The sequence below is a fragment of the Hakea prostrata genome, chromosome 2 (genome assembly GCF_041222555.1).
Source record: "Hakea prostrata isolate BN-2017 chromosome 2, UWA_Hpros_2, whole genome shotgun sequence".
Classification (NCBI taxonomy): domain Eukaryota; kingdom Viridiplantae; phylum Streptophyta; class Magnoliopsida; order Proteales; family Proteaceae; genus Hakea; species Hakea prostrata.
In genome coordinates, this window is record NC_142601.1 from 11,918,473 (window position 1) to 11,931,033 (window position 12,561).

The 12,561-nt window shown below is 37.3% G+C and overlaps 2 protein-coding genes across 2 annotated transcripts; both read right to left on the bottom strand.

The window, feature by feature from the left end:
- Positions 1-5,513: 5,513 nt before the first annotated feature.
- On the bottom strand, positions 5,514-6,524 carry LOC149023756 (uncharacterized). The gene is made up of 3 exons (XM_089143355.1): positions 6,299-6,524; positions 6,125-6,189; positions 5,514-5,996 (listed from the first exon to the last, which is right to left on the bottom strand). The coding sequence occupies exons 1-3, from the start codon at positions 6,522-6,524 to the stop codon at positions 5,514-5,516; spliced, it is 774 nt and encodes a 257-aa protein (XP_088999481.1).
- Positions 6,525-7,266: 742 nt separating this feature from the next.
- On the bottom strand, positions 7,267-11,513 carry LOC149023757 (ACT domain-containing protein ACR10-like). Its single transcript, XM_089144259.1, has 6 exons — positions 11,060-11,513; positions 10,749-10,967; positions 10,337-10,442; positions 9,228-9,564; positions 7,752-8,033; positions 7,267-7,652 (listed from the first exon to the last, which is right to left on the bottom strand). The coding sequence occupies exons 1-6, from the start codon at positions 11,211-11,213 to the stop codon at positions 7,518-7,520; spliced, it is 1,233 nt and encodes a 410-aa protein (XP_089000385.1). The 5' UTR covers positions 11,214-11,513; the 3' UTR covers positions 7,267-7,517.
- Positions 11,514-12,561: the final 1,048 nt, after the last annotated feature.

Below are 12,561 nucleotides of genomic sequence, written 5' to 3' on the forward strand. Positions count from 1 at the left end.
GAAATGAAAACGAATATTAAAGTGAGAGTGAGTGAGCGAGTGGGGGCAAATCCAGGTGAGTGTCAGAGCTAACTTTCGGTTCTTCGTTTTGGTGGAATTCGATTTCTGTTCTAAGTGATTCAGAGCCAAAGAATGAGAGATGTCTGTGGTGACGGGTGAGCATGGGAATCATCAAAACCGTACAGCAGCAACAGCATTTCAGAATTCTGGAAAGTCGTTTCGCTTTCTCATTTGTTCTGACATCTTCACTACCTTAGCGCTACTAGGCGCTGCAAACCTCTAGGTTCTCAACTCTAAAACAAATCCCAGCCAATCTTGTGTAAGATCCGGACGTCACGGGATTTTGTTTCAGTCTGAAATTTTGTTTGACCGTAATGCATATTAATAGATCCAATGGTGGATTAGTAGAGCAGTTAAAAGCCCAACTTTCCATGGAGAGATCTTGGATTCGCATCCATCCGGTAGCACCTATATTAGTAATATTCTCCCCACCGTATATATAAACTCTTCCGATTAAAAAAAAATAATAATAATAATTTAGGACATCTAGAGGGTAGTTTGCTTGTGTTTTAAATTTTATTTTTTGGCCAAGCTGCTTTAGTGGTTGAAACCAACACCTCTTAGTGAAGAGGTCGTGGGTTCGACTCTCGCTGAGGCATATTAATATCCACATCCCTTGGCTTACTTACTAAAGCCCTTTTGTATGAATTTTTTTCCCTTTTTTAATAAGAGAGTTTTTCGCCTTAAGATGAAAGTGAATGATGATGTTCATTGCTTCAAAAGTCTAGTCATGGTATCAAATAGTCATGATAAATTAAGAGATTCTCATGTATTGAGGTCACAATGGCAATAGAGTTCTGTGATTTATTAACAAATTAATAGGAAGATGACCATGCTACCAAACCAACAATATATGACAATATATGAAATTAAAATCCAACCATTCAAACATATCTTGATGTATCAATCACTCACCAACACTTGAGAGTGAAATTTGAGTTGAAATGAAGTCATTGATGTCACCACATAAATTTTTATTATAAATGTCATGAGGTGGAATCTTTCTCGAGTCAGGGACAAAGCCCTGTATATTTAAATTATACATAAAAACTATTGTAAATATGTAATTGAGGTATACATAAAATGTACCCTAACCCAAATGAACCTTAGCTCTAAAAAAAATAATTTATTATAAATTAAAATCATTGTCATCATCATGTAAGCTTTAGTTTTTTTCTTATATTTTTTTTTCCGGGGAGATGTTCTACATCTTATTATAAATAAAAGAGAAAAGCAATTATCCTCCATCGATGCATAATTTTTCTTTTTTTGGTAAAAGGATGAAAAAATATAAATGGTGAGAAACAACTGGTAGAGTTATCAAACCACGAGCCATGGAATAGAAACATGACAAATCATCCGACACATCATTGATAAGGCCATCCAAGCTATAGAGTCAATGAATGTGTTTTCCTCACTTGAAATAAAGAGAACATTACATGAGGCAAATACGGAACATACAAATACGTCATCATAATATGGCATAACTAAAACAATATCATGCACTTTCCAAAACGCTAGCAATTGTACAATTAACTGACCACCGTTAACTTCTGCCGGTAGTTGACCACCGGAAACTTCCCACGGTACTTGCCAACGACGGTTTACTAGAATCACAATTCTTTTGTAGCTTTTCTTGTCGTCTTGTGATTCGAACTCTATCCTACGATGGGAAAGATGACAATGTTATAGTGGTAAAAATATGCTCTTAGAAGCAACCAATGTCAAAATCATCACTTATGGAAGCGGATGGCGATCCATCTTGCAGCAACCACATAGATGAAACTTTCTCTTGTTTTCCAACAAGAGTGAGTGCTGAAATTCAACTAAAAAAAAAAAAGAAAAAGGAAAGGAAAATGACCTATAAATAGGAGAACAAAAATCAATAGAACAAGATTTCTGTCAATCATTCCATAGTGACGAAAAGCCAAAAGACGAGTTGCCAGAGACGAGAGGAGATCGTTTTGTCCATGCATAATTAAGGAAGAAAAAATGATCATTCCACTTCCATTAATGCAATATCCTGCATATAATACTCTTCTTGGACTTCATACTGGCACAAGCTAGCCTGTTTCAAGGCAAGGAAACATGCTACTCCTACTCCAAATAAATAATTAAAGTGATAAATTTGAATTGACTTTACAAGAAGGAGAAGAACTAACTTGTCTTCTTTGATTCAAATTATGGAACTAGGATTGTTAAAAAGATGTCATTGATGTTATGAAAGTGAATCTGTGATCTTAATAATGAGATCATGAGTTTATATATATATATATATAATACTGCCAGATAATAATTCATATGAAAATCTCATAATATTACAAACAATAATATTGGTTATGATCTGCTATCCCCTAATACCCTCCCTTGAAGCAAAGGTTCCTTCCTAGAGCTTGAGTTCGGAACAAAGAAGGCGAAAGCGTGTAGAGGAGAGACCTTTGGTGAGTAAATTAGCCAACTGATCATATGTGGAGATAAAACAAACTAAAAGATCCTTCTTGGGAACTTTATCCCGAATAAAATGAAAATCCACCTCAATGTGCTTTGTGCGGACATGAAAAAAGGGATTGGCGGAGAGATAGGCAGTGCCAATATTTCACACCACAAAACTGGTGATGAAGTTTGAGGAATACCCAACTTTGCAGGTAGAGATTGTATCCAAGTCAGCTCAGTGGTTGCTAGGGCCAAAGCACGATATTCACTCTCCGCAATGGACCGAGCAACAATAGTTTGCTTGAGAGATTGGCAAGAAACCAAATTAGAGCTAAGAAAAATTAGATAGCCACCATGGGATTTTCTATCAGCACCCTGCCCAGTCAGCATTAGAGTAGGCCTCTAAAGAAGAAGAGGATGATGGATTAATGTATAATCCAAAAAGTAGAGTGCCCTTGAGATATCGTAAGAGTTGCTTAAGAGCAATCCAATGATCCTTTGTCGTTGATGCAAGAAATTGACATAGCTTGTTGGCTGAAAATGAGAAGTCAAGGCGTGTCAAGTAACATACTGAAGTCCTCCAACAAGACTTCGACATAAGGAAGGGTCATCCAAGAGCTTGCCATGTTTAGAAGATAAGTGACATGCGGGCACAATAGGAGTGGAGATAGGCTTAGCATGAAGTAATCCACCCCTATCAAGACGAGAAGTGATGTACTTTTGTTGAGACAAGAGAATTATGGTGTCCATAGGAATCAGCTCCACCCTAAAATACGTGCTAAACCCAAGTCTTTAAGGGCAAATTTTGAGGATAAGGTTTCCAGCAAATCATCAATAGCTTGACCACAAGGTCCGGTGATAAGAATGTCATCAACGTACACCAAGATATAAAGTGTAGCAGAAGGATGACAACGAATAAACAATGAAGAATTAGTTTTGGACCCAATAAAACCCAAGTGATGAAGAAAAATACTTAAGCGTTGAAACCACGCTTTGAGTGCCTGCTTAAGCCCATAAAGAGACCTTTGCAATTTGCAAACATGAGAGGGAAAACGGGTCCACATAACTCGGATGTTGGTGCATGTAAACATCTTCTGTCAAGGTACCATTGAGAAAGACATTGTTAACATCTAGTTGGCGAATAATCCATTTAGAGGAGACAACCAAAGCAAGAATAATCCTAATGGTGGTGGGCTTTGCCATAGGACTAAAAGTATCATCATAGTCCAAACCATACTCTTGGATATACCCCCTTCGCCACTAAACATGCCTTGTGACGTTCTATAGTACCATCCGATTTTCGTTTGATATGAAATAGCCATTTACACCCTATAACCCGTCAATCCAAGGGAGGTGGAGCAAGAACCTAGGTTTGATTGGAAAGTAAGGCATTGAACTCGACATCCATAGCTTGACGCCAAACACTTGACTTAACTGCTTGTAGGTAACAAGTAGGTTCAGCTTTTAAAGGTCCATCTGCAACAATAACAAGAGGGGCAGGATGCCAAGAAGCATAAAAGCTCTTGGGGACCTTGGCAACATGGGTCCCATCCTAACTTTGAGTGACCATGGGATGCAAACAAGTAGCAATGAGCTCAGATTTAGTTGGACATAAGTTGGACTTAACAAAGTCAATAGAAGCAGACTGTCTAACAGTGAGCCGTGGAGCAATACAAGGCTCAACCACACTACACATAGTAGAGTTACCCAAATCCAATTGAATAGGTGGTCCAATGGACCCATTAGTACCAACAAGTGAAGACTTAAAATATATAAAATGCCTAGGAACAGTCCCATTATTATTTACAGCACTTTGAATAAAAAAATCAAACCCATTTTTGTTATCACTACTCAAATCATGAAGCCCATTAGTAGTAGATGGGCCCAATAACTTTAAATGGAGGTAACTCCTTGCAGCGTTCCAACCCATTAGTAGTGGTTATGTCAACATGAAGCTGCCTTTGAGGAAACGATGCATACAAGTGATCAAAAACAATAGTTTCAGCAGTACTAGAAAATTTTTGTAGATGTGGCTTGGGTATATTAGAGTGTCCATTCACCATAGTCGAAGTGTTAGGTGCAATTACAAGGGGCCCATTACAAGCATCACCATGTAGCCCATTAACAGATTTCTCCTTGGAAACACAAAAGAGACATTAACAGGACATGTAACAAGTAGTGGAGAAGTGTAAGGAGAAGAAGATGATGAAATAGTAACATGAATAGAAGATTTGAAAGGATAATGGTTTCATCAAAGATCACATGATGAGATATAATAACCTTGCCAATACTCAAGTTTAAGCACCTATACCCATGATGTCAAGGGCTATACCCAACGAATACACAAGCAGAAGATCGATATTCCATTTTGTGTTTCTAATTAGGAAATCTTCCAAAAAGCTTGTGAAAAGGAGAATCATAACGCAAAATAGTTGTAGAAAGACGATTAATAATGAAAACAACAATAGAGTAAGCCTCTGCCCATAATTTTAAAGGCACACTAGAGTGTGCAAGTAAAGAGAGACCCATCTCTAAAACATGTCTATGCTTATGCTCAACTCAGCCATTATGTTAAGAGGTATAGGGATAGGATAAACGGTGGACAATGCCACAACACTAAAGAAAAGTGGAGAAACCTTGAATTTCCCCACCCCAATCAGACTAAAATGCCTTGAGACAACATGAAAATTGTTTCTCAACAAAAACCTCAAACAAATGAAAAACTTGGAGAGCATCTGACTTATGGGCGATAGTATAGAGCCATGTAACATCATCTACATAGGAGACATAAAAATGATGGCCTTCAGTAGAACGAACAGGGGAAGGTCCCCATAGGCCTGAGTGAACTAATTGCAAAGGTGCAGTGGTGTTGGTCTGACAATGATTAAAAGTGAGCTTATGGGACTTTCCAAGTTTACTAGAAGAACAAATAGAAGAAGATTTTTGACCAACAGAAGGTAAACTAACTGGTGAATTAACTTAACCATAGTGGAAGAGCTAGTATGACCCATGCGAAGATGCTAAAGATCAGGGCATGCACGAATACTAGAAAAAGCCATTACAAAGGAGCTCATATCCACCGGAATGTTGTAAACACCTTGATTAACAAGGCCTTTGAGTAGGACACGGCTCGAGCACCGATCATTTATAGTAAACCCATCAGCACAAAATTCAAAGATAACATCAATATCAAATGTGAACTTATGCATAGAGAACAAGTTACAAGCAGCAAAGGGCACATGTAGTATATCAATAAGCTTGAAACAGGAACCATTAGTAGAGAAATAAGAAGAACTTGTACGATTGATGTTGAGACCAGATCCATCCCCAATTCTGATAGTTTCATTGCCAAGATATTCCGCCGATGAGCTAATAACATTGAAATCAGATGTGATGTGGTGTGAAGCACCAGAATCCAGCAACCAATTCACGACTCCCGACTTGGTATAGCAACATTTTCTGTGGAAAAGTTGATCCAAAACTCCAACTCTGCATAGGCCAAACTGAATTATGCATATAACTAGAGGCACAACATGAAAGATTATAACAGAAACGAGCTTGGTGTCTTGGACGACATAGTTCACAATAGATAGATGAACGCCCTCCCATTCGACCACCAGTGAAGACTTACGACCAAAAGAACATCCACCAAAAGATCAACTAGCAGATCTAGATGCAGAGCCATTTCTTGTCTGTCTATAAGAGGAATTAGCAGGAGAAACAGTAGTGGAAGCCACCTAAGCTATGATATTTGTAAGATCTTGGAGAACATTGTTCAGTCTCATCTCTTCACAATTCAACAGACCATGCAAGTCAGCAATCTTGATTGGAGAATCCCTAGTTGTAACTGATGTAACAAAAGTTTGAAATTCTGATCCCAAACCCCCAAGAATGAACAAGACAAGATCTGAGTCAGAAACCGGTTGGGAAGTTAGGGCAAGAGAATCAGATAATATCTTGACTTTGAGAAGGTATTCTATCATAGAATTGGATCCTTTCTTTATACTATGAAGTTGCATACGCAACTGCATTACCCTCACCTGAGATGATGAGGCATTGATAGAGGATAATGCGGCCCAAACTTGACTAGAATGTTTGAGTCCAACAACTTGCGAGTGAGCAACATTCGTGAGACTTGATAAAATACAACTCAGAAGAGTTTGATCATATGTGTGTGTATATATATATATATACTGCCAGATGATACATCATGTGAAAATCTCAAAATATTACAGACAATAATATTGGTCTATGATCTACTATCCCCTAATACTTGACTCCCTGGTGATCTTCCTCTGCAGGGGCTTTGCTGTATCCGGAAGTATGCAATTTCTGCCCTTTTTCCCCTTGTAATGAAAATTTACAAGTCTTCATCTAATTCTGAAACTTGAAATCTGGCTGTATTTTTCTATCTCAAGGGCTCTTAACAATTTTAAAACCGATTTTGGACATCAATATAGTGGGTTACTTGGCAACATGCACCTTATAAATCAAATGTCTTCACTGAGACAATAATGCAAACAGTTCGTCCCACTGATTTGAACTCTTAGAAATAAATTATAGAGCTCTGTGTTTGAAACCCCACCTCTTCATACTCTCCTAGTAGATCATGATCTTGCAGTAGGATTGTAGTGTGCAAGAGTCTCAGTATTTTACCAACTAATACTCACTTTTCTAGTTTACTCCAGTGAAAAAGAGAAAAGGGGGGGGGGGGGGGATGAAAAAAATCTACCACATGAATGATTCTTATGAAAGACACATCACAAATACATCTTTAGATAAAAACTTTGAATTATTTCATATCATACAGAGTGCCATGGGAACTAATACTCTTCTATCTCATTTCTATCATCGCATCTATTCTGTACAGTGAAGCTAGTATTATAAGACACTATAGATTATAAAAAAACTTCCCAAACACCACATACAAGTAATCTCAAGGTTTACATTTAGTACCTACTACTCATGGATAAAACTGGATTGAGCAGGGGGTTCAAAAAGCTATACTAAAGGGTTCACTTCCATCACTTCCAACCCATCAACATCTTTGTCACTTCTTCCTCAATCTTCTTCCTTGGCACTGAAGGGCTGTCCCCTTCGAGAAGGATTCTGTAAACTTCCCACTCCCGATCACCAATCGTGTGCCTCCCAATCTCAGCCTGGAAAAATATTCAGCGTAATTTAATTTAGAGTAAACATTGGAAAGTCATTATCAGTAATAACTAGATCTATCATTACATGGGATATTCAGAGATTACCGAGAAGATCCATGTATTGAGCATCTTAAGTGCAAGGGTTATGTCATGAAAGACAAGGGGCCGACCCTTGCCACATAACTCAACAGGGTTTGCAACCAGAAGTTCTGTATCAGGACCTCGGCTAACCACAGCTACTCTGAGAGGACAAGACAGCTCCATCAAAAGGCGATCTCTCAATGCATTCTGCTTGCTTGGATCAGCTATCTTCTTTCCATCCGCTCGCATGAACAAATCCACCTCACATTGTCCTCCTTCGTTCAGGGAGAATCTACCATATGAAGTCTGGAAAACAACAAGAGAGATTACAATGATGATTGAAAAACAAAAGCATCAAAACAAAAACAAGGAAATCTTATATATTCACAATAAAACATAATAACAAAAACACTGCAAGATCTAAATTTTATTAACTGATTGGAATAGTTAGGGCCTAATGTACAACATATGACACCTTGGTGTCAAAGTTTACCATCAATACAAGGTATGACACAATGGCATCAATTATGTGTATAATTTTTTATTTTTACCTTGGAGATTCAAATTGACCATGGTCTGCCTTCTGTGGAAATACTAAAGCTTTGGGTTCAGAGGCCAGGGTGTCCAACCGGCTATTTTCAGAAAGAAGCAATTTGGAGACAGATGGAAAGCTCTCAAGTTCAAGAAGAAAAATAAGTCTGTGGCTGGATTACCAGCACTGAAAACCATTTTCAGATATACGGTGTGGCGTTCTGATGCTCCCTACCTTATAGACTGCAACTTCTGTATATATCTACTGATGTTACAACAACTGTGTACAGACATTGATTGTATGTAAGACCCAATATTCATGGATAACATTCTCTTCAGAAAAAGAAACAAGCAAACACTATCAGATAATGACAGTATAGGGACACTGATTGTCTAACCCATGAGTAACTAATTTTGGTCTTGATGCTCTTTATGGAGAAAAGCATCAGAACGGCAGGAACATGGATAGAAATCAACAACAAAAGAATCTGTCATGGGATGGATGATTCAAGTGTAATTCAGTTCAACAATCAAGAAATTAGACCAACTTTTGGAAAATTTTATTGGAATTGTGTGCTCCTATGTTTCCCAATTTTATTGGACATACTTCTTAATAAGCATATTATTTTGTTTTTCTTTCCCCATTTTTTCAATCTTTCCTCACTTTTAAAAACATTTTACAGCACTGTAAATATGGATATAAAGATATTAAGCAAGTAAGGCACAATATTTAAACTAAATCATTGCACATCACTAAGGGTAGCAAAGGAAGAATATGCATGAAACTTCATACACTGCATCATTACTCCTGACTTATGTTCAGTTCATTATATTTTTTAAAATGGTCTGAATAATTTCTGCAGAACAAGAAATCAGTTTTATAATTTGCAATGAAAATACAGTCCACAATGCAGCAATACAAACTCATAAAAGAACTTTAATTCACATATCATATTTCAACATTGTTACCTGTATATTATAATCCTTCAGAGTTCTCATAATGTCAAAGAGTAGTCCTTTGTGATCTCGGCAAATAATTTGCATGAGTGTGTGAGAAGGGCTGAGGGTATTGTCCATCATAACAGAAACATTGTCGGTAATTGCAAATCCACTTCGAAATTCTTCCGTAAGCTCTAAACTGAACATATCTTTCATGGCTACAACAGGGAGAAATGAAGAACTCTGTGAACATGTGGCAATTTCAGGACCAGCCAATCCTATCTCACAACTGATCATTGCATCTCCCAAAACAGCCTTCAAATGATTGTGAGTGTCTTCCTTCCTCTTCTTCGTATGCATAAGTTCCCTGGTTAAAGAGAAAAGTCAGCAAATTCCATAGAAGTGCAATGAAAAATGATCAATTTATCTCTACAAAGGAATGAGTCAAATTTGACAGGAAATAACTGTAGGAATCCTTTCGTGTCATAAATAAACCGACATAACCATGGAACTTAGAGCAAAAGTTGAGTATAAATCTTCTATGCTGTATTGGATGGGCATTAAGTGAATATATTTACTGAAATAACTCATTCCTTTAATTTGGGGTGGGCGAACCTGCACAGAGAGATGCTGTTAATGCAAGAAAAACAAATCCGCAACATGCAGAAGGATAAGTTGCAGGTGCCTGATGGGATGGGACTCAGTTTGATTCTGAATGCTGACTGGACAAGTATGATGTGGGGCAGAACAGCATACATGGTGAGAGAGGGTTGCAGCTAATCCAATTGGGAGAAAATGCCCAGGGTAGCAGCATGCTTGAATTTTCTTGCACTGCATATTGACACTGGAGTGCAAATTATGTGCCACCTAAACTAGTTGGTTGAGGACATGCCTGTTCCTTTAAAAAGAGGTTTGTAGAAGTACTGGAATTATTCTAATACCATAAGCATTTAATTGCAGATCAGATTTTCCACTTGCTTCCATTGTCCCAAAGCAATCATCTAATGGGTGAAATAATCCTTCTACTTAAATTGGTGGGAGACCATGAGCAATCAGGAAAGCTGAAGAGGTTATAAATTAGATCAAATAAATGTTTCTATTCCAAGTGTGGGGAAATTGAAAGGAGTGAATCGAAGCACCTGGTGTCTGTGATGAAGAAAAGATCCATTACTCTTCCATCTGGGGTGGTCGACACCTTGACCTTCCTGATTATGAGCTCAAGTTCACAGAGTACTTCGGTGACATCTATCAAAGTACACCCCAAAGAGAAAAAAACATATTAGCTAAATGTTAAGGGGAAACCAAAAGAACATCAAAATACAGGATTAAGAGAGCATAAAAATTCTAAGTACTTAAATCCAAGAGATTTTTCGCTAACATCCTAAGCTATTTAAGAAAAAAGTACACAAACATATTAAGATTACAATTACCAATCAAACTGTCCTCGCAAAATAAAGAAAATTTCAGTTCTACAACCCAAGTCAACATGAAAACTTGATGAAATAAACCTGAAAAAGGGAGGCAGGAAAAAGAGGGATAGGAGATACTAACCGTGTAGAAGACCTTTACGATCAAAGCAACAGAACTTCAACAAGAAAACATCAGGTGGCTTCTGGTTCTGCAATTCTGATCTGTAATAATAAATTGGCGAAGCAAAACTAAAAGATGGGCAAGCTCCAACTAATCTCCTTTTCAATAAATCCCACCTTGTGGTGGGTTTTCCGACAACCCAGAAGACGATGTAGCACCATTTCCCATCCGTCGTAACATCTACACCAGGAATTCAAATGAAATTTAACAAACATACTTCTCAATTAACATCAGAAAACTTATAATCAAAACAAGGAATGTAAAGCCCTTACCTCCTTTCACGATATTCAACCCAAAGAAGAGCAACAAACGGCAAAGATCACAACCCAAGCCAGTCTTGTCTGGGCAGTTAACAGTGATGACAGTCGGATCTCCTTCCTTCCCTGGCGGCGTAATGAGAACCAGGTCATCATATGGGATACCCATCTTTTTCTTCCTCTCCAATGTTCCAAGCTTTGTCTATCCCTACTCCCTGCTCAACTTTTCTTGTTCACAGAACCATGAAATGATGTATGAAGCACAAAAGAACCAATTAAGTATGCAAAGCTTATGTATTTTTTCCTTCTCTAATTCACCACATGGATGCGAAAAATCTATCAATCAATTCCAACTGACTACTAGAAAATAGAAATGCTTGGGTTTCCCTTTTCTCCGTCAATAAATATTGTTGGTTCTCCTCTCTCTCTCTTTCTCTTTCTCTCTCTCTCTCTCTCTCTCTCTCTCTCTCTCTCTCTCTCTCTTCCCTTCGCAGAGTAGACAGTAGCAGTAGTGGCACTAACAGACAGTAGATACTACGGATGAATCGAAAGGGTTAAGGTGTCGAATATTCGTTTGATAGCCACCCCACATTTCAATTAAATATAGATGGAGTGATGACGAGTTATGGCGAGAATACGTACTAGAACTCAGTGAGTCGACTCGTCCAAAAAATCCAATTACATAAAATCATTATTGTTTTGAATCCTTACTTAGTCTTCCACCTATTCATATTCAATTTAGATACAACACTTTCACGAAAAATCCAAAAATTCATCTGGGCTGCGGAGAACCGCAAACTGGAAAATTCAAAGATAGATGTTCTCTTAGAATCTTATCTGAAAACTTATCTGAACTATGGAGAGCCACAAGCCAGAGCTCTTCACAACTTCTCAAATTGTAGTAAGAAATCCAAATTCAAATTGGATTTCTTTTAATTTCTTTGATTTTTTTTTTATTCTTCCAGCTCATCTCTCTCATTCATGTATTCTTTCCCTATTCCTCGGAAGAAGACAGGTTTTTTCCTAATTCGCACGTGTTCGTTTATAAACATTCAAGTAGCCCTTTTATGGGTCCCTCACTCCTGCCCTTGCCCATTGATTTGGATTAATTTATAGAAAAAAAATTAATTCGAATTATTTATTTGTAACTTTTAAGCTAAGATCTCCATCTGAAGTTTATATTATTATTAAGCCCGTATGGCATTATTTTAATTTGATACAATAATACTAGCTTTATTTGGTTACTCAAGTTTTGGAGTATCTTAAAGATTCAAAGCACACAAGATAATTTTACATATAGTGATTGGATAAGAGCTATAACAGAAAAGAAATATATATTGGATAAAGATCATAAGAATACTATTTTTTTCAGATAAGTACATAAGGTTCTTTGTTAATAATATCAATTGTAGTTTAAGTATGACAGAATTTCATGAAGAGATCAAATGAAATATTAAACATTAATTGATTAATTCAACATTACGTAAGAGATGGATGAATCTGTATACTAGAGAATG

Coding starts and splice junctions, on each gene's coding strand:
- LOC149023757 (XM_089144259.1), bottom strand. CDS start 11,213: ATGGGTATCCCATATGATGACCTGGTTCTCATTACGCCGCCAGGGAAG. Junction 9,565..10,336: donor TTCTTCATCACAGACACCAG/GTGCTTCGATTC, acceptor CTCTTTAACCAG/GGAACTTATGCATACGAAGA. Junction 8,034..9,227: donor TGAAGGATTATAATATACAG/GTAACAATGTTG, acceptor GTTGTTTTCCAG/ACTTCATATGGTAGATTCTC.
- LOC149023756 (XM_089143355.1), bottom strand. CDS start 6,524: ATGCAGTTGCGTATGCAACTTCATAGTATAAAGAAAGGATCCAATTCT. Junction 6,190..6,298: donor CAAGATTGCTGACTTGCATG/GTCTGTTGAATT, acceptor TTCCTCTTATAG/ACAGACAAGAAATGGCTCTG. Junction 5,997..6,124: donor TGGTGGATGTTCTTTTGGTC/GTAAGTCTTCAC, acceptor TGCATAATTCAG/TTTGGCCTATGCAGAGTTGG.